Genomic DNA, 22,213 nt, shown 5'->3' on the forward strand with positions numbered 1-22,213 from the left:
AAAAAATATTATAATCCCAGATTTAAATTCCAACATAAAACGAACCATTAAATAGTAGAATAGCAAAATTTATTTACATGTATATTCATTTATTTAAAATGTTAGCTAATTCTTTTTTTTTTTAAACAACTGATACTCCAACTTAACTTGCAAATCAATTTTGGTATGATTTATATAAAATCATTTTTTTTTCTTTTAAAAGTGTGTTTCTTATTTAAATTTAATTTATAAAAAAAAAAAAATATAATTTAACAATGTGTAACGATAAAAGATATTTAATTAAAAAGATACCTCATATTTATAATTTAAGTATTATTTATACATTTCTTACTTATATATTCAAAGGAATAATGTTAAATATTTCTAATAATTTAGTAATTTTTTTTTATAATTATTATATATTTATAAATATAGTATAAAAAAATAAAAATAACTTGTAAAGGTGATCAGTTCTGATTTCTGGCATTTAATTTCTGGCCCAGGAACTGTCTATATATCTTCTTAATTTTGGTGTTTGCTCGCATGGTTAGGGAGAGATATTGCATTAATAATATTAATTTTAAAATATAAAAACGATTTTAGTTTTTAATGTTATAATTGAAATCAATATTCAATATGGTCTGAGGACCAAAATATCAATGATCCAATGGCAAGCAAAAATTCAAGTTGAAGACAGTCTAAAGGTCAAAAAATGTTATTACATTGGCTTTCCATTCTGCCTATATGGTTAATTTAATGGAACCAACAGATAAATATAAGTATAAATAACATAAACAAAGTACCAATTTTATTTTTATTGAATGATTTACAAAATATTGCAATTGAATGGAACTCAACAACTGAGAGTTCACCTTTTGATTTTTAAATCACACACAATCTGTTTTTTTATGATTTACACTTGTGATTTTATAGCAGTAAAAATAATCCAGTATTAAAAACACCCTTTTGTAATTCATAATCATTATTTCTGTATCTGCTGATGTTGTTACCACTTTTTGATAAATAAAAATACTGTTTGCAATATTACATAAATATATTTTGTTAAAATTTTATTAGCAATAACAATTCTTTTCATTTAATATCATCCAAATTAATTAAACTTACCAAAGCAGTAAAATACTTCAGTGAAAATTACTTTATTTGTAAACTAACCTGTATACAGTATTTTCAGAAACCACTGAAAATAATTAAACACTCAACGTTAAGGATATAAAAAACTAAGAGCACATTACATCTCTAATTGGTGATGTTTTGTTCAGCTACTTTATTTTGTTGTTCAACAATTAGTATTGGTATGTACAGCTAATGCTAATAGGATTTGATATTATTGGTGGTTGTTCTTGAAACCTACATGTGTGAAGTTCTTGCAATTTCATTTATATGAGGAAAATGATGAAATTTATAAAAGAAAATAATAATTTTAAAGAATAATATTAAAAAGTTATAAGTAACACACAACCAATGGTAATAAGAAATGACATTCAGGAAGAATGACAAACTGTACTGAAATTAACTTAATGGAAAATCACAAAAAAATACTTTACACAGAACGAATAATTCTTACCCAGTAACTGGTAAACCCTCTTTAGTTTCCTGTGGTGAATCTGAATCGCTTTTATTTTCTGGCTGGTTTACAGGTAAATTATGTTTAATGTTGATAAACTTATGCACAACATATTCGATCAAGTCAGACCAATCCTAAAATCACACAAACATAACAAATTTAATCAATAATATTAGTACATAATTATTTACAGTACAACCATATTTATCCAAAGTAATGGCAGAGCACAATTTTTGATTGTCAAAATTTAATATTATCTGCATCATTCTTCAGAGAGAAAAAAGAAAATAATGAATATTCAGACTCCTGATAATAAAAAAGGCCACTCTAAAAACTAAGCACATGTTTAAAAAGAAATTAAAGTTCACAATATAAAAAAACTTAACTAAGATTTAAAGTTAAAAAACTTTATATAGTAACTACTACATATACATCATATTAGGGTCATTCAAATATAAACTGGAATTTTGCTGCACAAAGGAAGAACAGTACATGTGGTAGGGCACCGTGGGTACTCAGCTGGTTATGTGTGGAGGGGAGCAACCAGCCAGCCTGATCGTAGATTACATTCCCATGTCAGTAGCAGAATGTCTGAGCAGGAGATACCATCATCCGTTGCACAATGAATTATAATCTTATTTCTCGTTATGAAGTTATCAATTCCTCTGAAATTTTAACTCGACTCCAAGCACAATTCAAAGAAGTTATTCTTGTCAAAAACTGCCAAGTTACCCTGGCAAGTGTTTGATCGGGCCAAAAAATTTTGAAGTGGCTGTGTTGCAGTGCAGAATGAAAGTCATGTATGTCATCTACAGACCAGCGTCAACGATAACAACATTCAGGCCATTAGTGATCTTGTGGATGTGGAATGTGACCGCCGCATAATTGTCACTGAAATTCATCAGAGATGGGCAAAAGTGTTTGGAATGTGCATACAATACTGTCAGATACACTTTTTTTTTTTAGCCTTTGGAAAATAGCCTTTTGGAAAATAGGAGTTGTTAGACGTTTGATATTAAAAGCAATAACAATACAGACAACAATAAATAAAGGCTTTTAAGCATACAGTTTAAAGTAATTTACAAATTTAGTAAAATAGTCATATAAAACATTTCCTTTGCAAATAATAATAAAATATAAAATCATCAAGCATATAAACCATATTTCATATTTATGAAATATTACTAACAATAAAAAAATAGCATCAAAAATAAATTTTCAAAGTAACCACCACATATGAGTAGATTAGTAACCACCACTAATCACTAATCCAAAATAATTATCTGAACCAACCCAAGGCAACAGGAATTTAAATGAAAAATACTATTAACAATAAAAATTAAACCTTCATAAACAACATATTTCTCAACTTTTGATTTCAACAGCATTATCAGTAGATAAATATAATAAAAAAAATTAAGCACACATTTTTCTTGCACTAATTGCCAAATTTAAAACTATTTTTATAGTGAAGTATGTCTTAAGATGCTATTCAAAATGGAGAAATATCAGATATGGTATACGGATTTTATAAAATCTGTTGATGAACAATCGCAACAAACAATTACAGGTAGAAAAGTTTTTAAAATGATTGTGTGTGTTGAGGAAGCACAGACATATAGTTTTAGTACTAATACAAAACTTGTATCATTGCAAATGATCTCTCCAAGATTTTTGTATTACTAGTTTCCTTGTAGAAAATAACTGCTTAAAATACATTATAATAATAAATTACTCAAAGTATTAAACTTACATCACAAATCTCAAAATCAGACTCCCATATTTTGAAAAACGTTTTTAATATAGATGGTTGAAATAAAGTTTCAGCTTGATTTATATCTCCAGCAACATGATGCATCATTGTAAATATGCAATTGTTTACAAATTCTCCATTCTCTTCAAAACATTCAAGTAAAAGTCCATACTGCTTCATAATTTCATTACTTGCGAACCTGAGCACAGAAAAATCAAATTTACATTTTGAATCTAAAATAATAATTCAAAAAAATGACAATGAATAAAATATTTGAAGTTTTTTTTATACTATGTACAATATATTAGTTTAATAATATAATTTTACATATGATCAATTTATAGATGAAATATGACTAAAAAGGTTTTATGACAGAAATTTTGATGCTGATTTTGTTCACTAATAGACTGAATTATTTTAACAATAGCTTTACACAAGTAATGACTGGCTTGACTACTATAATGTCACTATCAGCTGCTATATAAAGCATAGGCAGTACTAAGCAGAAAACCAAAATTTGCAATGCAATGCCAGTTCCTCTCTCCTTGGAAGCTAATTATGACATCTTGTGAAAGTATATCAACTAGGAACAAAAATATTCCTACAATTACTATTACGTTCTGACAAACATTACATCTATGTGGCATCCATCAGCTTATTAAGGTTCAACGTTTATAAAACTCTTGAGTTCTAGGAAAAACACCTGGAATGTCTCAAGAAGTAACAACTCAAATATAAACACTCAAATTGATTGAACTAGTTTACATAAATTACCTGACTTAAGTTCTAAGTTAGAACTTAGAAGCTAATAATAACCATAGCAGTTACGAAACCTAAAAACCAATATCATGCTATGAAATAAAGCTAAGCTAAGTAAATATTATACTTCTATAACAACTGAGATCATTTCATAAAATCATATTTTTCAAAGTATCTTAAATCTTAACATTTTTACAAATTAAGAAAGTGGTACCAAATGTTATAATAAATTACATTTTTCTATTTTTTGTTCAGGTACACCTTAAAAACATGACTGACAGTTGCCTAAAAATAAATTCTCATAAATAATATTGTATAATACCAGAATTCACACACTGTGTCACGTAAACTACCTTTTGTATTCGCATAAACAAAGTTATCTTAATAATAATAACGTACTGCAATGTTAATAGTACTACTTAAAATAAACACTTCATTTTTACTTACTGACTTATATGATCAGACATAGCTGTTTTATGAAATGTTGGTGGAACTATGCAAGATGTTTTGCTTGAATTTTCAAGAAAAATTAAAAGCATATGATTTGTTACAATAATATCCTGTAGATACTGTTTACTTTGTATAGTTGGATCAAACTGACGAAGCAGAAGTACAAATAAACATTTTAAATCTTCTGTAGAGCAAATTTTATCTGAAAATATATAATATATATATTAAATTAACTTTGGACACAAAAATTATACCATAAAATTCACGTCAATTTTTCATTACAATTACAAACATGATTTCATTCTTTAATTATACAAAATAATGTAAAATTATGTGTCATTATATTGTAGAAGATGTACAAATAAAATAATAATTTTTATTTTGCTGATCATTTTTTATTAGACTGGAGTTCTAAGGTATAGACAATTACGTTTAATTTCATTAAAATCATCTTTTGAGAATACCAGCAAAATTCAGTCGTACTTTCACTGGATAGGTGCATTTTGATTATAGAACATATTTTCAGAATCTGTGATTGGAAAGGCATGATAGTTCTTCAGGCTATTGAATATCTTTACCTTTAAAAATAGCTTTAAATATATAAAAAAAAAAATTAATGACTCGCTTTCAAAATACAATAGTTCTTCAAGAAGATTGCTTTTAAAGATAATTATGTAGCTTCTTCAGCAGAGTTACAGGTGGCAATGTTATTAATGATGATTAATCTAATAAATTGATTAATGTTATTACAATGTTATTCTAATTAATTGATTAATGTTATTAATCTAATAAATTTTTTTTAACAAATTTAGTGTTTTAGTGTATTTCATATGGTTCAAGTGTTATGAAGTCTTGGTTTTTATGTATTTAATAACTGATATCTTTGCATATAAGATTCTGTTTCTAAGAGATAATTTGCAAAAGTTGATTTCTCTGTTGTTTGAAATGTAAAACGTATAAAAATACCGTAACTGCACACTATCTATAAAAGATTTATAGATAAAAAAACCCAGTTAACAACTACATCGAAGAATTCAATTAAATAAAACAACTGGGACAAGTTACTGACAACCTATCCCTACTTGCAAAATACAAAACCAAATCAAAACACATCTGTGATGGAAAATACATAACATTAACATAACCAACAATTACATAAAAATTGAAAAATTTCTTCATAAAATCAGGAAATTCACACATAAATTTTTTTTATATGTATTGAGTACATTTAACTACTTTATTAGCTTTGTCTTACTAAATCACATGTTAACAAGTTTTTGAAATTATTATTATTATTTTGGATTTAGTTATGACAAAGCTAAGAAAGGTAGATAAATGTACTAAATATAAAAATTATGACAATCTTACCAACAAATATATACATTTTAATAATTTTAAATACATCAATATAAAGCACAACATGCAACTTACATGCTTAGTACATAAAAATAAACGTACCAAATTTAACCATATGAAATTTATCAACACACCAAATTCAACAAAAACAATACATTTTAAATGAGCCACCTCAATATAAATCAGATAAATTATGGAACTATACACTGTTGGGGGCTTTATAAATATTTAAAAATGGGCAACATTAACGTCAAATAAACATAAAGCTAAGTTAATAGCAATGAAAAGCTCTTCTGGAGGAACAATTTCCATATGATTTGAAAGTGAATAATTAATAATTATTAATATTTAAAAAAGTGTTATAACATTTTATCCTAATCAACAAATTTATAAATGATTTCTATGAATCCCTGCATTCAAATAAACCTTTTTATAAGTAGATGACAATATGATATTGGTTACAAACCAAAGTATTGAAAATTTATGCACTGAGCTTGTTGAGAATACGAAATCACTCAAAGATTTTTATCTAACAAATTAATAATAGGAAGGCAAAACTTGTACAATGAGCTTTTATTGGAGAGATGAAAAGCATTTTAAGTAGGAAAAGATGTAAAGTATGAGATATTGGAAAAGTAAAGTTCTTTGGTATCACTACAGTAGCAAATTAAGCTTGGAACCAAATGTATTTAGTTATAAAATAGGTTCCACCTATTTAGAAAGCTGATGCTCAGTTTAGTTGGGATTTTATTAATAATGGTCTACTATAGCTAATTTCATTACCTGGTCATTTAGAGTTATTTATTGAGGTATTTCCATGCCACTGTAGTAGGGTGTGATACTACTGCTGTGCTATGGCCATATCAGATGCAGTCCATGTTATGACATTTGACAGCAGTTGGGCAGAATGTTGGATATTTTTTGTTTAGTAGGAGTACTTACAGAACAATTAAGTTTATTGTAGAGTTTAGTTTGAGTTTTTTATGATTCTTTAATTATATAGAAATAAGATCATCATTCTTTCCATTTACCCATTTGTTCCTAGATTAGCCAGTAAATCATGACCTCCATTTAACTCTGTTATTCTACTAATATTGTTCAAAACCTTTTCTACCATTGTTCTTTTTTTTCAGGCTCTTTTATCTTTACAGAAGCTAACTATTTTTTTCTTGATTTTCCTCTAGTTCTTCTTCCATTTATATTTAAATGTTTTTTTGACGTTTCTCAAATTGGCATTTTCTATAAGTTGCCAAATCATCCAACAATTGCCCAGTTCATTTCTTTCTTGTAGTGTTTGACACTACAAGAAACCTAAATTTTTTTCTTACTGCAGTATTTCTTACTTTATCCCTTCTTCTCTTTCCTAACGTGCTTCTTAAATATTTCATCTGTATTTTCTTTCCTTCTCTTCTAGATCATTCACAGCTCTGAACCATATTTAGAATAAGCACATAGTAACTTATGGAAATTGTCTGTTTACAAGGTCTCTTCAAAAAGTATCCAACTATAGAATTAATTTTTTTGTAAACTGTGAAAAAAAAAATAGCTTATTTAGTAACTTCAAACTTAGTTTCCTTTAAAGTAGATCTCATTTGATTCCACACATTTAACCGTTGTCTTCCATTACTGAAAATATTTTTCACAGTCCTGTTTTGGAATGGTTACCAACTATGCTGTTGAGTTTGTTATTATGCCTCTTCACTATTAAACTGTAACTTCAAATGGAGTAACTTTTTTAGCTTTGGGAACAACCAGAAACCACAAGGAATCTGGTTAACTGAGGAATTCCATGCTTGACAAAAAAAATTCCTGATTAGATGTGACATATGGGTGGATGAATTATCACAATGAAATTGCCACTTGCATGATTTCAACAGTTCTGATATGTTGCCCAGAATCTAAAGATAGTACTGTTTGTAAACAGTTTGGCTATCTGGTGTCTATTCATGATGCACAACTCCTTAGTAATAATAAAAAAAACAATAATAATAAAAAGAATAAAAGGTAAGTTTTGCTTCCTACTTATCTTGCTTTCTCTGGCCTTGGGAAAGGTGGTAAGTTCCATTGTGATGGCTGAGCTTTGGTTTTCGGATCGTACCAACCCAAGATTCATCAATTATTACAGTTTTAAGGAAGATAGAATTTTTATTAGAATACTCCAGCACCTCTTTTATACATCAAAATGAATCTTTGTTCAAGATAAAAAAACTTTGGTACAAATTTCATGGTCACTCACATGTCGAAGTCATCTGTTTAAATTGTATGTATAAAATTAGAATGAATCTCAATGTCATTTGCAATTTCTTGAACAAGCAGCAGATAATTCTTCATTATCAAACTTACATCTGCAGTCTACTAAGTTTTATCACTCTCATTCCAACACTTTTTGAGAAAAAAAAAATACGGTTAAATATTTCTTGAATAGACCTCATAAATTACACTGGAACTTCCTTATCCCAAAATAGACTTCTAACAATGGTAAAATCTTACTGCATCTGCGCTCTATTCTGACCACTCTTGTCATTACCAGTGCTTTATACTTTTCTTCTTACTTCTTTGCAAATCCTAATCTCTCACTCTCTACTTACATGATTATTTCTCCTTACATCATTCTTTTTTTCCAAAATAACAATGTCATTACTGAATAACTATACTATACTCTTTTTTCTTGGCTTTCTACTTTCTTCATTCACCTTACTATGGATCTTATTATCTTAATATGGACCTTATTATGAAACACTAAAGAAACGAATGCATTCTTTTTGAATTCATTTCTATCAAAAAATTTTCAATTTCTTTTTAATCAGTTTTCTAATTTCTGGGAACACCCACTTCTATATTTTCCTTCTAGGGAGGCCTTCTTAATGTCTATAAAGGTTAAACGTTGGTCTTTCCCCATAATCCTAACTCTTTTCAAACATCTGTTGCGTGGCAAACATCAAATCAACTGTCGATATTCAATATAAATATTAATTATTAAGACGTAATTAAAATTAATACTGATTGAACCAAAATTTAAACATCAATAACTTAATTTGACATACTCTGAAGTTCTATAAGATGATTTTCATCTTCTTGACTAAGATGAGACAATTTTTTGTATATTTCAACTGCTTGAATAACTTCCCTTATTGCGGTTACCACCTGAAAATCATAATACAATTTAACTTAATCATAACACAATTTGTTAAGTTTATTTTGGTAAACACACGGTTTATCAAACTCACTACACCATCTTTTCACATAAGCCTAAAAATACTGCAGTGTTACAACTCTTCCCATAACTTAATATTTGTTACCCTTAACTAAAATATTTATTTTGGAAAAAAAAACAGAATTAATAATATACATATCTTTAATTCTAAGCTTACAACTTCTTCGTGGAATTAAATATCAATTTTACACATAAAAATAATACAATGTAATATTGTTATACTGAAATAATTAAAGAAAAGATAGATAGTTCAGATTACTGAATAATTTGAACTGGTGAATAATGTAACTTATATAACTTAGAGGTTATATATATAAAAGAACAGTGTGTCAAATTAAAAAAAAAATTAAAGCTTTCAGATTAATAATTCCTTAAATTATATTTTGATCGTATATTAATACTGAATAATCAAATTTAATTCAGAATACAAAATGTGTAGTCTTGCTTTAAACAAACACAATTTAAACTAACTTTCAACATTTCTCATCAGACACATACAACAAATTATTTTTTCCTTTTTTATAATTTTTTTTTTTAAACTCCCAAAGACGACCAGCCCAAACTAAAAAGCTTAACACAGTCGCCTCAGAGTTACGTGGCAGTGCAGTCTGCCCTCTCTAGCTCGTCCGAACTCGGACATCCCATCTGGGTCTCCTGTGCCTCCTCGAAAACATACTAATCACCTCTTCCAGTGATCAGAATGTTTCTCCGCAGGACAGCTACCCTTCCCGTCCCTATTATACCTGATCCAGACACGCATTTTGCTTGCCCTTCACAGTTACACGTCCCCCCATGCACACCTCAAGGGTCCCCCATGCCATCATCGGGGAGCTCTGACCCACCCACTCTTGCGTGTGAGGAGGCCCGAACACCCTAGGCATAGAGGCTGCCTTTTTTATAATTAGGGACATAAAAAATATACCATGAATTAACAGCAAAAAAATTACAATAGTTATAATACTGATTCATACGTTTATATTTTACAGAATATTAGTTAAACATCCTTGACACTTACCAAGTGCATTCTTCGTAAACATGGTGTAAAGTCATTGTGTACTTTCATTCTATTCAGTTCAAGCCGTTCACAAAGGTTGACTCCTTCAAATGTCAGATATGCAACAGTATCAAATGATAAAACCGGACTGTAAAAAAACATTAGCACAAAAAACAAATTATTAATTATAAAACAAGACACAGTATTTTGCAATTAACTAGTACACATTTTTGTAAACATATAAAGTAGAAAACATTACATAACCTACAGTGTACCATTGTTGAGATTTTTTCAACTTTCTCTTATGTCTTTCCCTTACTAAATTTGGCTAAATCATTCCAGCAAACCTCTAAATTTCATCTCTCATATGGTTTTCTAGTAACTTCTTTATCTTCTTCCATCATACAAAACCCATACTGTCATCATTCTGGTCAACCAGTTTACTGATGGGAAATATACAATAACTGAACAAAACCAATTTCATTTCAGTATTTTAGTTTCAGTTGTTATATCTTAGACCTTTTTTTCATCACAGTTTACTGTTATTATCTTGTCCATTTTGTTATCCCCAATATACTTCTATCAATGGATCTTTGAAATAATCATAATTTGTTTGTTCGTCGTCTGTCAGATAATGACCAAGGTTGTGTTCCATAAATCAGGTAAAATAACAAACATTCATAAGCTTTTCCTTCATCAGAAGTAGCAGATCTCTTTTCAATAACTTTTCTAAGCAGCTTTTTTTATCTCTATGCTAACTTCTGAGACTTCCTGGACCAGATATTGACATTCATTCATTATTTAAAAGATTACTGTTTAAATATATATTTTCTTTTCAGAAAAGAAATTACATTTGTCTTGGTTTTCATCTTTTTTGTGTTTATTTTGGTACTTCTTCTGCATTATTTTTTCATCCAAATCTGTCAACATTACCTGCATCTTTAAATCATTTTCAGATATTAAAACAATATCAGCAGCTAATTCCAAGTTGTTACAATTTTTTCCTCCTAGGATCATAAGGTCATCATCTGACTCCAAACATTCATTTATTTTAATTATTTAAAACATTTCATACTCGCTTTACTCAGTAATTAATTACTGAGTTTGCTACTAAGCATTGAGTAATTACAAAGATATATTTAGTATGCTGATAATTTGTATAACAAACAACTACTTAGTATGCTGATGGGAATAAATAATATTACATCAAAATATGAACTTATTATTCTGACATGAAAACAAATCTCTAAATAAAATAATAAAAAAACAAAATTAATAGTAATAGCCCAAAACTACATAATCAAAAAGTTTACTAATATTGTAATACATTTTAAAAAGCATGTTATGTATGGTTATTTAAAGTTTGCAGAATCGATTAATTTGACAATTGGAAATCTGTTATAAAAATTAATTCCAGTGTACAGAGAACTTATCTCATATTTAACCAACTGATATTTAGGAGAAACCAAATTTGGTTTCCTAATATCATAAATCAGTTTAAAGCTATGTTTTACCAACATTTCAATATTATTATGTGATGCAACAATAGCTCTAAACTGGCCAAAGTAAATAACTTCGAGGATACAAACTTACTCATCTCAAATCTTTCTATTAATTTTTATTTTGCTTCTGTATGCAAGTTGAAAAGCAACAGGGACAGACTACAGATATACTTGCCTCTTTCCTTACTAATATTTTTGAATCAGTACTTGCCTTTTACATCTTCTATTTTTATCACTGCTACCTGATTCCTGTACAGACTCTGCCTAAGATTTCTCTTCCCATACCAACTTTTTCTTAAAATTTTTAACATTCTGTTCCCAATCAAATCATGTTGCTGTGTGTGTGGGGCATGTATTCTCTTTTAGTCTGTCTTCTAAGTTTGGTTTGGGGGTGTTCAGAGAGGAGTTCTTATAAAAACTCATTAAATAATAGCCAAAGGATAATTTAAAAAAATTAGAAATCTTAAAAAATAATTTGAAAAAAAATTCTCACCTTATGTGTTCTAGGTCGAGTTCAAGTTGTGCAGCAAATTTAAGAAAGTATGTGACCAACCAGAAAAAGTGAGATGTATCAATATGTGGTTGCAAATTGGTCAGTAACTGGGCTTGCAACTCTTGAACAAGATGAGCATATCCCTTTAGAAGGAAATCAACAGTGAATTCCTTTAATAAATGTGATATATCTTCATCGCTTGGCGCGTGATGGAGAAGGGCTTTCATATTCATTCTGCAATAGATAATAAAAATTAAATAAAGGATAGCCAAAGAACCAAAGTCTAGTAAATGTCTTCAACAATTAATTTCCATGAAATTTTTTAAAATTCGACATACAAATCCTACAAAATTATAAATTTTCCTCTATAGCATAAGAAGATAATAATTTTCATCACATCACATAAAACTTAAAAACTGGTTAATATTGTTTTTAAATGGCTGTTTTAAACTACACAGTTTCCTACATTGTAGCCAGTTAAAGAGTAAATCAAAAGTTAATTGATACTTAAATCGATTAATGATAATTAAGATCATTAGCCTAACATAGTTTAAAGGGGCAGCAAAACACTGATTGTGCATGCAAAATATTCAGTGCATCATTCAGTTAGTTTATGATATAAAGTTTTTAAGTACTGATCTTTTCAGCTAGTTGTAGAAATCGCATAATAAATGTTTATAAGACCAGCTTGTTGGCGTATCTAACTTTACTTCTTTCATAACCTTTTAAATTTAGTCAAAATACCTTTAACCACTGATCAACAAGAATTTTGTTACACAGATAATTTTGGCTTATTCTTAAGTTTTTTGACAGTGAATTGAAATATGACCTCAAAACCTGTACTAAGGGCTTCATTTTTTTAAATATTTGTCATGTGTACAAAATAAAAATTGTTAAAACAATTTACTTTCTTTATTACGACTAAACACTTGTAAAGATTTGTTGTGAGTTAATATTTATATTAATAATGAAATACGAATATCTGAAGATATTTAAAAATGACAGAATGGAATAATTTGGAGGAGTGACCATTGTGATGTATGGTACTACATCATAGAATGACATCAACGCTTCTTACCATGACTCATTCCTTCTAGCCTTTATTAGGCTACTTTGTATCCATCTATAAATAAAGAATTTAAACTAAAATTACAATGATGAATTTATTTTTTTGATTCTCTTCTATAAATATACAAAATACGTAAGTTTAAAAAGGCACTGATAATGCTTTATAAAAACACAGTAGGTAGGTTGTTTTAAACCATATTCATTAGTACTGCTATAATATTTAAACCTAGTGAAACAAACTTTCATCTCATAGAAATAAATTTCATACAAACTAAACTTAAATTCAGGTACTTATTGTTAAGAGACTATAGTGCTTCTTGACTTTTAATCATTCATACTGTTACCAGAAAAAACCCTAATATTCTTAAAATAAGATACTAACATGTTTGTTCTACTCCGTTTTATCAGTTTCTTACGTCTCCACTCTTTTTTCTCATGTGGTAACATTTGCATAACTTTTCCATTCAGATAACGGCTTTTCTGTATTAAATGACTTGGCTTCTGATGGATAGGCTTAACATTTCTGAAAATAAAACACCTTATTTATTTTTTAATTATTTTTTAAATACAATAAACATTATTTATTAACAACACAGTGCTGTGTAAGGTGGTATTATTGAGTTGCTCATTTTGAATCTCATAATATATTGCAATTAGGTAAGATTTGCAGCTACACAGCTAAGTATTACATTTTACCTGAGATGGTGTTAGATGTGGTTAACTGGGATTGCCTAAGGAGAAAATACAGAATATTGAAAAATATCATAATGTGCCTTTGTGGTATTGTATAAATGTGCAAAATGAATCAAATTCTAATGTTTTAACTTGGCAATCAAAAACAAAAATATGTAATATATATGTATAAGTATCTTACATGTTTCTGTTCTAGAATTGAGCTAGATGTTAATGAAGCCTTGTAATCTCCTCCTACCACTCCAGTATCGTTCCTCCTCCTCTTCCTTCTCCTCCTATCATGAAACACCTCTTCTTCTCATTGAAGATGACACCTCTTCTTCTGTCATTCCATCTCATGTTTTTCCTTGCAAGTTTGTTTTTATCAATGTATTTGAGAAATTCTTATACTGCTTTTATTTAATGTACTCGTAATATTACACTTATTTTTATATGCTTTTTTTTAACTTTCATTCACAGTTAATGTTTTCATACCACAATGTAGTACAACATATACTAAGAGGAAGGAATGCATAAAAAATTCATTCATTCGAAAGATTTACACTTCTTCAAAAAATTCATATTGAATATGAAAGTGCACTTTCATATTAATATCTACATAAATTCTTTACATATGACAAAGGTTTTGATGCGAAATGGAAATGATAGCTTCAATATACAATAACTAGTAAATCTTTTTGGATAAACTAAAGTTAAGGTGCAAAATAAAACTGAGGTCGTGCCCTATACTTTTCATTATGGTCTTGCAAAAATAGAGAACTTTATACATATTATATTGTTGAAAACAAAACCTTCTATTTATATTTACTGTGTAATCCACTGTTTGGATAATTTTTTCCTCAAATTGAATTATTTCATGTGCTAAACTTAATTTTTCAGTAGTTCTTTACTTCTGAAAATGTTATTTTTTACTTCTTAATAAATGTCTAAACATTTTTTTTTGTTTTGGAGTTTCAGTTTTTATAGAAAAACATGTTTTAAATTATTTTTGAGAAATATTATTTAAAACGTATCTTAATTAAGAATTAAAAATGTAATAAAAAATTAATAGTATATATATCTTTCTTCAACTGGATTTAATTGTATACAAGGATCTATATTATGTATTAATCTATTTTATTTTTCTTTGTTTAAATTACATATTAACAATAAACATGTTGATGCATTTATTTATGTACTAATTATACTATTATTTAATTGGATTGAACTATTAATTTATATGATTTAAAGTTCTATAAATTCCTCCAAATAATTAAAATATCCAGAAGATAAATAAGTTACGTTTTATGTAATAAAATCTGTAAAATAAAAATTATTACTGTGTATAATAAATGTTTTTTTATTGAGCTGAAGAAATAATTTAACATAGATAAGGGGGGCAGTTTTTGGTGCAATTAGATCATTTATAACTATAAAATTTTACTCTGTATTCAGTTTAGAAGTAATGAAATACATCTTAAAACTAAACTTAAATATACAAATATTGTATTATGACAATTGCAAAATATGTATTTATTTATGCTTATCTGTTTTTAATTTATCATTTGTAATGTTGAAGAAATTCAGGGTAGATAGATTATTTTTATTTTTTTGAGTGAAAAACGCTTTCGCCTTATCATCACCCAGGTTAAAATAACAACATATGGCTTTTTCTAGGATATTAAAATATTAGCAAATTATGATTAAAACTATGATGAAAATTAAGATAAATAGGGATAAAATTGAAATGGTAAAAGAAACGTAACAATTAGGATAATACATGAAACATGAGTAACAAAATAATATCAAAATTTTGACAGGTTAAATCTTATTAAGTATATTAATTCTTTTTAGAAGTAATAATACCTGGTCTAGTACATTCTTGTCATTTCCTAAGGCATATCAATCAGCAATTTAAATTTGCAACATAAGGCTGCATAGCATATGCAGTCCACGATAATGCAGTGCACAGTCAAGTGGCATTAGCATCGGATGCACAGTGGTGCTCTCTCTGCTGACATCAGGTGTCCATGAGCAGCTTTGGTACGTCCTAATCGCAATCGACGCAAGACGACTTCCTCTCGGCGAATTTTCCTGCATGAAGAGTCCCATGGTAATACCATGTCTTGCCACCTGGAGTCATCTTGCCACCTTCTTCAAAGTGTATATTTAATGGAATTGATCAAATTGGTAGTTGTAACTAGAGTGGAGAAAGATGGTCGCCTACATACATCTTTAGCAGCAGAATTAGCATGTTTGTTACCCAGGATTCTCACATGGCTAAGGATCCAGTAGAAATTTACTTGTGTGTTGTGACGATTTAATTCAGCGATTGTAATACGTATTTCAGTGACAATAGGATGTCTGGAACAAAAATCCTCTAAAACTTGGAGAGCACTAGACGAATCACTACAAATAAGGATGTGACGATATTTTGATCGAATGATATTCAACGCCATTTTGATGATGTCAGTTCAGTATTCTGAACACTTGTAATATCACGTAGATCAAACACATAAGTTCTGTTATTTAAAACAAAAGCACATCCTATGGTATCATTCTGCTTTGACCCATCTGTGTATACTATTGCATCTGGGTTTATCTCTGATAGAAAATAGTAAAATGTTTGCTGAAAGATGAGAAGAGTTGTTAATTTTTTATTATATTCGGTGAGGTCGTAATTAAAATTAATGGAGTCAAGTCTCCATGAAGGATATGTAGAGGAATAGGTTGGGAAAATAGAAGGTGGATCAAAATGTAGAAGGTACATTAATCGCCAGTACGACACCTATTGGTGATGTATTAGGCAGATGATTTTCATAATGTTGGAAATGAGGGTTTGCAAGGACTGCTTTAAGAACTGGGTGATTTGGTTGTTCTTTAAGAAAGACAGAGTAAGCTGCTAGTAGCTGGTTCGGCTTATTCCAAACTGATGGCTCACCACAATCAACAAGTATGGTTATGACAAGGGCTGATCTAAATGCACCAGTGGTAAGATGAAAAAAGAGTGTTGTACAGGATCCAGCATTTTAAGCACAGTATGACGCACTGAAGAGTAAATGATACAACCATAATCTAATTGTGATCAGACTAAAGAATAATAAAAATGTAGCATATATGATCAACATCAAGTGCTCCACACTCGATGTTGCTAAGGACTCGTAGTATTTCTAGAATTTTTGAACATCTCACCTTTAGCTGTTTAACGTGTTTGGTCTACGTAAGATGAATGTTGAAAAGTAAACCTAGAAATTCAGCATCAGAAGAGATAGCAATTGGTTCTTCTTTGGGCAGGACATGTGGAGTGGAATGGTCTCACTGACGAGAAAAGACTACACTTGTTTTCTCCAGTGAGAACATGAAGCCGATGATTTTGGACCTAGTTTCAAGGTGAGATATAGTTTTCTGTAGTAGTCCCTAAGCTGTGGCTGTTGAACGAGTCATGGTGGTATACGAGGGTTATTTTTTTCAAGGTCCGATCGGTCGTGAAATAAACACCCATGCAAAAATCGGATGAACCTTTGTGCATATGTGTTGCGCAGCGTCTCTAGTATAGCCTTCAATCACGCCGCGTCATTTCGTTTAGTTCTGAACACACAGCTAGCATGTAAACATGTCTACAACAATAGCATCTCCCGCCAAATGTCAAGTGTGTCCGGTAATTCGATTTCGCCAGGCTGAGGGGTGTAATGCAGCTGAAATTCATCGATGAATAAGTAACGTGTACGGTGAAACTTCAATGAGTGACAGCAAAGTGCGACAATGGTGCAGGAACTTTAAAGCAGGAGGTACAGATGTTCATGATGCAGGCGGTCAGGGAAGGAAGTGAGTGTCAACCGATGATCTCGTTGAGCGAAACAATTCGAGAAAATCGTCATTCGAGAAATTTCAAGGTCAGCTCTCGACACTATTGTGAGTGAGAGATTTCATTACCACAAACTGTGTGCGAGATGGGTTCCAAGATGCTGTTCAACCATCACAAAAAATGAGAATGGACGCCTCTCTAACGTTTCTCCAGCGCTACCACAATGAAGGAGATTTATTGAACAAAATTGTCACAGGGGACAAGACATGGGTCCATTTCGAAACTGAAGAAACAAAAGAACAAGCCAAACAGTGGATGGATTCTCATTCTTTCAGTAAACCAAAGAAGTTCAAGCGAACCTTCTCCAACAGAAAGTGTATGGCTACTGTGTTCTGGAACCGGAATTTTTTTCTCTTGGTGGAATTCATGGAACGTGGCACGATCATCACTGCAGCTTCATACTGCGTGACTTTTCTATGTCTACGATGCGGAATTCAGAATAAGCAGAGAGGAATGTTGTCATCAGGCATTGTCTTTCTCATGACAATGCTTGGCTGCACACTGCAGCTGTAACAAAGAAGCTCCTACAGCGTTTTCATTGGGAAGGTTTGATCACCCACCATATCCAATTTTCACCTCTTTGCTCACATGAAACGCTGGCTAGAACAACATTTTGGCACAGGCATCGAGCTGCAAACCAGCGTAGAAACATGGCTGAAAACACAGGCGGCTTCGTTCTATGATGAGGGTATTGAAAAGTTGGTACCACGCTACGACAAACGTCTAAATCAGAGTGGCGACTATGTAGAGAAATAGCGTAACTATGTAAGTACTTGGTACAAATAAAAAATTCTTTATTTTTACTATGGTTTTAATTTTGTGACCGATCGGACCTTGAAAAAAAAATAACCTCTAATAAATGTAAGCATATTACTTGTGACTCCCCATTCTTTATGGATATTTAGATTACCCCATTGCCAGGCTGTGTTGTACGCCCTCCTGATATCAAACAAAAAAGCAACAAGTTGCTGGTGGAACAGAAATGCATTTTGGATAGTTGTTTCCAGTGATACCAAATGATCAATAGAAGATTGTCCTTGACAGAAACCATATTGTTTTGGAGATATCAGATTTTGGTTCTCTAAATACCAGGTGAGACTATGGTTCATCATTCTTTCCATTGATTTGCACAAAACACTCTTCAATGAGTTAGGTCGGTAGTCTGAGGAGCATGCTTTGTCTCTACCAGGTTTAAGTACTGGTATGACAATTGTTTCCAACCAGATGGGTGGGAAGACTTGTGTAGAGAACTAGCCACATTATATACACGAAAGGTAATAAAAGAGTTAAATTGGGAAGTTTAAAAGCATACTGAGATGGATGTTATCAGGTCCAGGAGAGGAGTCATGTGAGTTTTTTAATACATGAGACAGCTCGTTGATTGTAAAGGGAGTATTTAATTCGCCAAATGAATCATCAATTCGTAATGGTATTTTTTTCCATTCGAATCTTATATCTCTAAAATTCATTAGAATATGATGAAGTTATGGGCACCAAATGAAAACAATCAGCTAGGATAGTTGCAACTGCAGAAGGTGACATAAGGAGTTCTCCTTCATGAATTAAATGTGAGGATAGACTGTTTGTGGGTTCCACAAATTGCACAGTTTTCTCTATACAGCAGACATGAGAGGTGTCTACATAATTTCTCTATGACTTTTTCCTAGCTTGTAAGAATGTGTGATGACATTTCGCTCTAGCTCTACAGTATTAACCCACCGGGTTGGTCTAGTGGTTAACGCGTCTTCCCAAATCAGCTGATTTGGAAGTTGAGAGTTACAGCGTTCAAGTCCTAGTAAAGCCAGTTATTTTTACATGGATTTGAATACTAGATCGTGGATACCGGTGTTCTTTGGTGGTTGGGTTTCAATTAACCACACATCTCAGGAACGGTCGAACTGAGAATGTACAAGACTACACTTCATTTACACTCATACATATCATCCTCATTCATCCTCTGAAGAATTATCTAAACGGTAGTTACCGGAGGCTAAACAGGAAAAAGAAAGAAGCTCTACAGTATAAATTTGGATATTCATTTGTAGGTCTACAGTTAAATTTACGTAGAGCCTGCCGAGATAAATAAAGTAAGATTATTCATCCAGTTCTATAATTTTATTACTGAAAATTACTAGGTAGTATTAACATTTTTTAAGAGATGTATGTTTTATCTACATGTTTTATGAGAGTATAAAGTTGTATACATAAATTTATGTTCGCAAAGTATTATAATTTTTTACATATTATTGATTGTAATTCTTGTTTTCCTCATGATTCTTATCTTGTTTCTAACTACTGATAAGCAAAACTTCATTTCTTCTAGTTAAAATTGCTCATTTCCTATTTAGACATTATCCATGTCCCTGTAACATAAGTAGGTATAAGCACAATAGACATAGTTTATGTTAACATCTTTGCTTTCGGAGAACTGATCTACCCTATAACAAATGCTTTACACAGTTTATAATGATTCTTCCTAAGTGAATTTTTCTACTTTCTTCAAAGCAGTATTCTTCAGAGTTATTTAAGTTGATAAATCCTTCTTTTTATCTACTTCACTTTTCTTTTTATTTATTTCTTGTAAACAATACAGTAATAATAAAACAATACATTGCTCATTCCATGCATCCAATTGATCCTCTGTATATTTAGTTTCAAACACAAATCATCAGTGCTAAAAATTATTAAAAAAAGGGAGGAAAAACCACTAAAATCATTTATCATTGAACTTTTTCATAGCCCCCAAATAACTCCTTTCACATAATCAAATGAAGCGCAGAACTGTTTTGATTCAATCTTTTGGCATTTCATCTGTTACTGTGTTTTAAAATTTAGTTACAACCAAACATGTATAATGTTTTTTTTTAAATTTTTTCAGGAAGATTGCTGATAAAAAGAATAACATATATGCATGTATGATTTTTAATAAAATTTCCCCTTTGAAGACAATGACCAGAACAGCTGTTTGACGAGGAAACATTTCCATGGCAGGTAATCTTTGAACATTGAAATTATGGCACCAGCTAAACCTTTAACAAAATATTATGATGAATAGTTTTAGATCATATTTAATTTTTGTTTTAATTATTAAATTTCACTGCAGAAGTTAATTTTTTAAATTCAATACAAAATGAATAATGTTTGCAGAACATTAATTAATGAAATTATTAATTATGAAATCTTATCCATTTTAGTTTTAGTGAATTAAAAAAATAGTACAATAATTTTTTGTTAGTTCTATTGTACGGGTAGATTAGTTCTACTGCATTAACCTTAATTTGATTTACAGTATAGTCACATTAAGCTAAGCGTACTTTCTTAAAAATTATATATACATACAATATGAACAAATTATTTATTTTGAATAAAGTAAAATATATTAATATGTCTTTTGTCAAACTGTAGTTTGATTCCTTCATTTGGTTGTATGATATAACTAAAATTGAATTTTACTGCAATGCTCTCTCTATCTATATTTGAATTGAGTTTAACTGAAATTTGATAAGTAGGGTGTATGACAATGTTTGCCTGCACATTATAGGAAATGAGTCAACCGAACACACCAAAGTCTTTTGTAAACACTGACCTGAAGGAATTTTCAAGAAATCATGTTACGATAACATTTGGTCAGTGACAGGAGTAATGGCAATCAACTGTTCTTTACCATAAAGAGTACAGTTCTGTACTTATGGTATTAGTGAATTTTAACTCAATTTTTTTTTTTGTTTACATTAAAATTTAAAGGGTTAAAAAGAGTTTAACTGATTTTTATCTAATCTAAAAATTAATTTTTCATTAATAATAAAAAAATAATTCATAAAAATAAAAACATTAAGTAAACTAAATAACTGCTTTAGAACTTAATTCCTTTTACCTATATAATATTTTTTTTACAATTAAAAACAACAAGATTAAAGTAATATGTAAAAAAATTATAATGCTTTACTTATGAACGGAGATTTATGCATATAACTTTATACTCTCATGATACATAGAAATAGATATAGTTGTGCAGTTATAGCAAGGAACTTGCAGAAGGAAGTAGATATATGGCTGTAAGCAGAGGAAAAAGCGCCTTGCTAGAACATCTCTGCTGTACATATATAAAACAAACATTTCATAAAAAAACGTTAATACTACCTAGCTGTTTTCAGTAATAAAATTATACAACTGGATAAATAATCCTGTTCTATTTATCTACTCTGAATTTCTTAAGCATTACAAATAATAAATTACAAACAGATAAGCATTAATAAATACATGGTTTGCAATTGCCATAGTACAAAATTTGTATATTTTGAAGTTTATTTTTAAGACACATTTCATTACTACTAAACTAAATACAAAGTAAAATTTTATAATTATAAATGATCTAACTGCACCAAAAACTCTCCCCCCTTACCAACGTTAAATTATTTATTCAGTACAATAAAAAAAAATATATTATATACAATAATAATTTTTCACTACATTATATTGTTATTAATTGTTGCACATTATTATAATTTTTATTTTTACAGATT

At 29.8% G+C, this 22,213-nt stretch overlaps 1 protein-coding gene across 3 annotated transcripts in view; it reads right to left on the reverse strand.

Annotated features, from left to right (window-relative positions):
- Positions 1–22,213, reverse strand: part of tim (timeless) — a 170,669-nt gene that overhangs the window by 27,142 nt on the left and 121,314 nt on the right. For all 3 annotated transcript variants that reach the window (XR_012755077.1, XM_075355573.1, XM_075355574.1), the window contains exons 11-17: positions 13,536–13,676; positions 12,086–12,319; positions 10,112–10,238; positions 8,927–9,026; positions 4,524–4,728; positions 3,318–3,516; positions 1,565–1,698 (exon numbers count right to left, since the gene is read on the reverse strand). Coding sequence is in view for 2 of the 3 variants with exons in the window: in XM_075355573.1 (XP_075211688.1) it covers positions 1,565–1,698; positions 3,318–3,516; positions 4,524–4,728; positions 8,927–9,026; positions 10,112–10,238; positions 12,086–12,319; positions 13,536–13,676 (1,140 nt within the window). In the remaining variant the exon portion in view is untranslated. The remainder of the gene's footprint in view (positions 1–1,564; positions 1,699–3,317; positions 3,517–4,523; positions 4,729–8,926; positions 9,027–10,111; positions 10,239–12,085; positions 12,320–13,535; positions 13,677–22,213) is intronic.

Source organism: Lycorma delicatula, chromosome 2 (genome assembly GCF_047948215.1).
Source record: "Lycorma delicatula isolate Av1 chromosome 2, ASM4794821v1, whole genome shotgun sequence".
Lineage (NCBI taxonomy): Eukaryota > Metazoa > Arthropoda > Insecta > Hemiptera > Fulgoridae > Lycorma > Lycorma delicatula.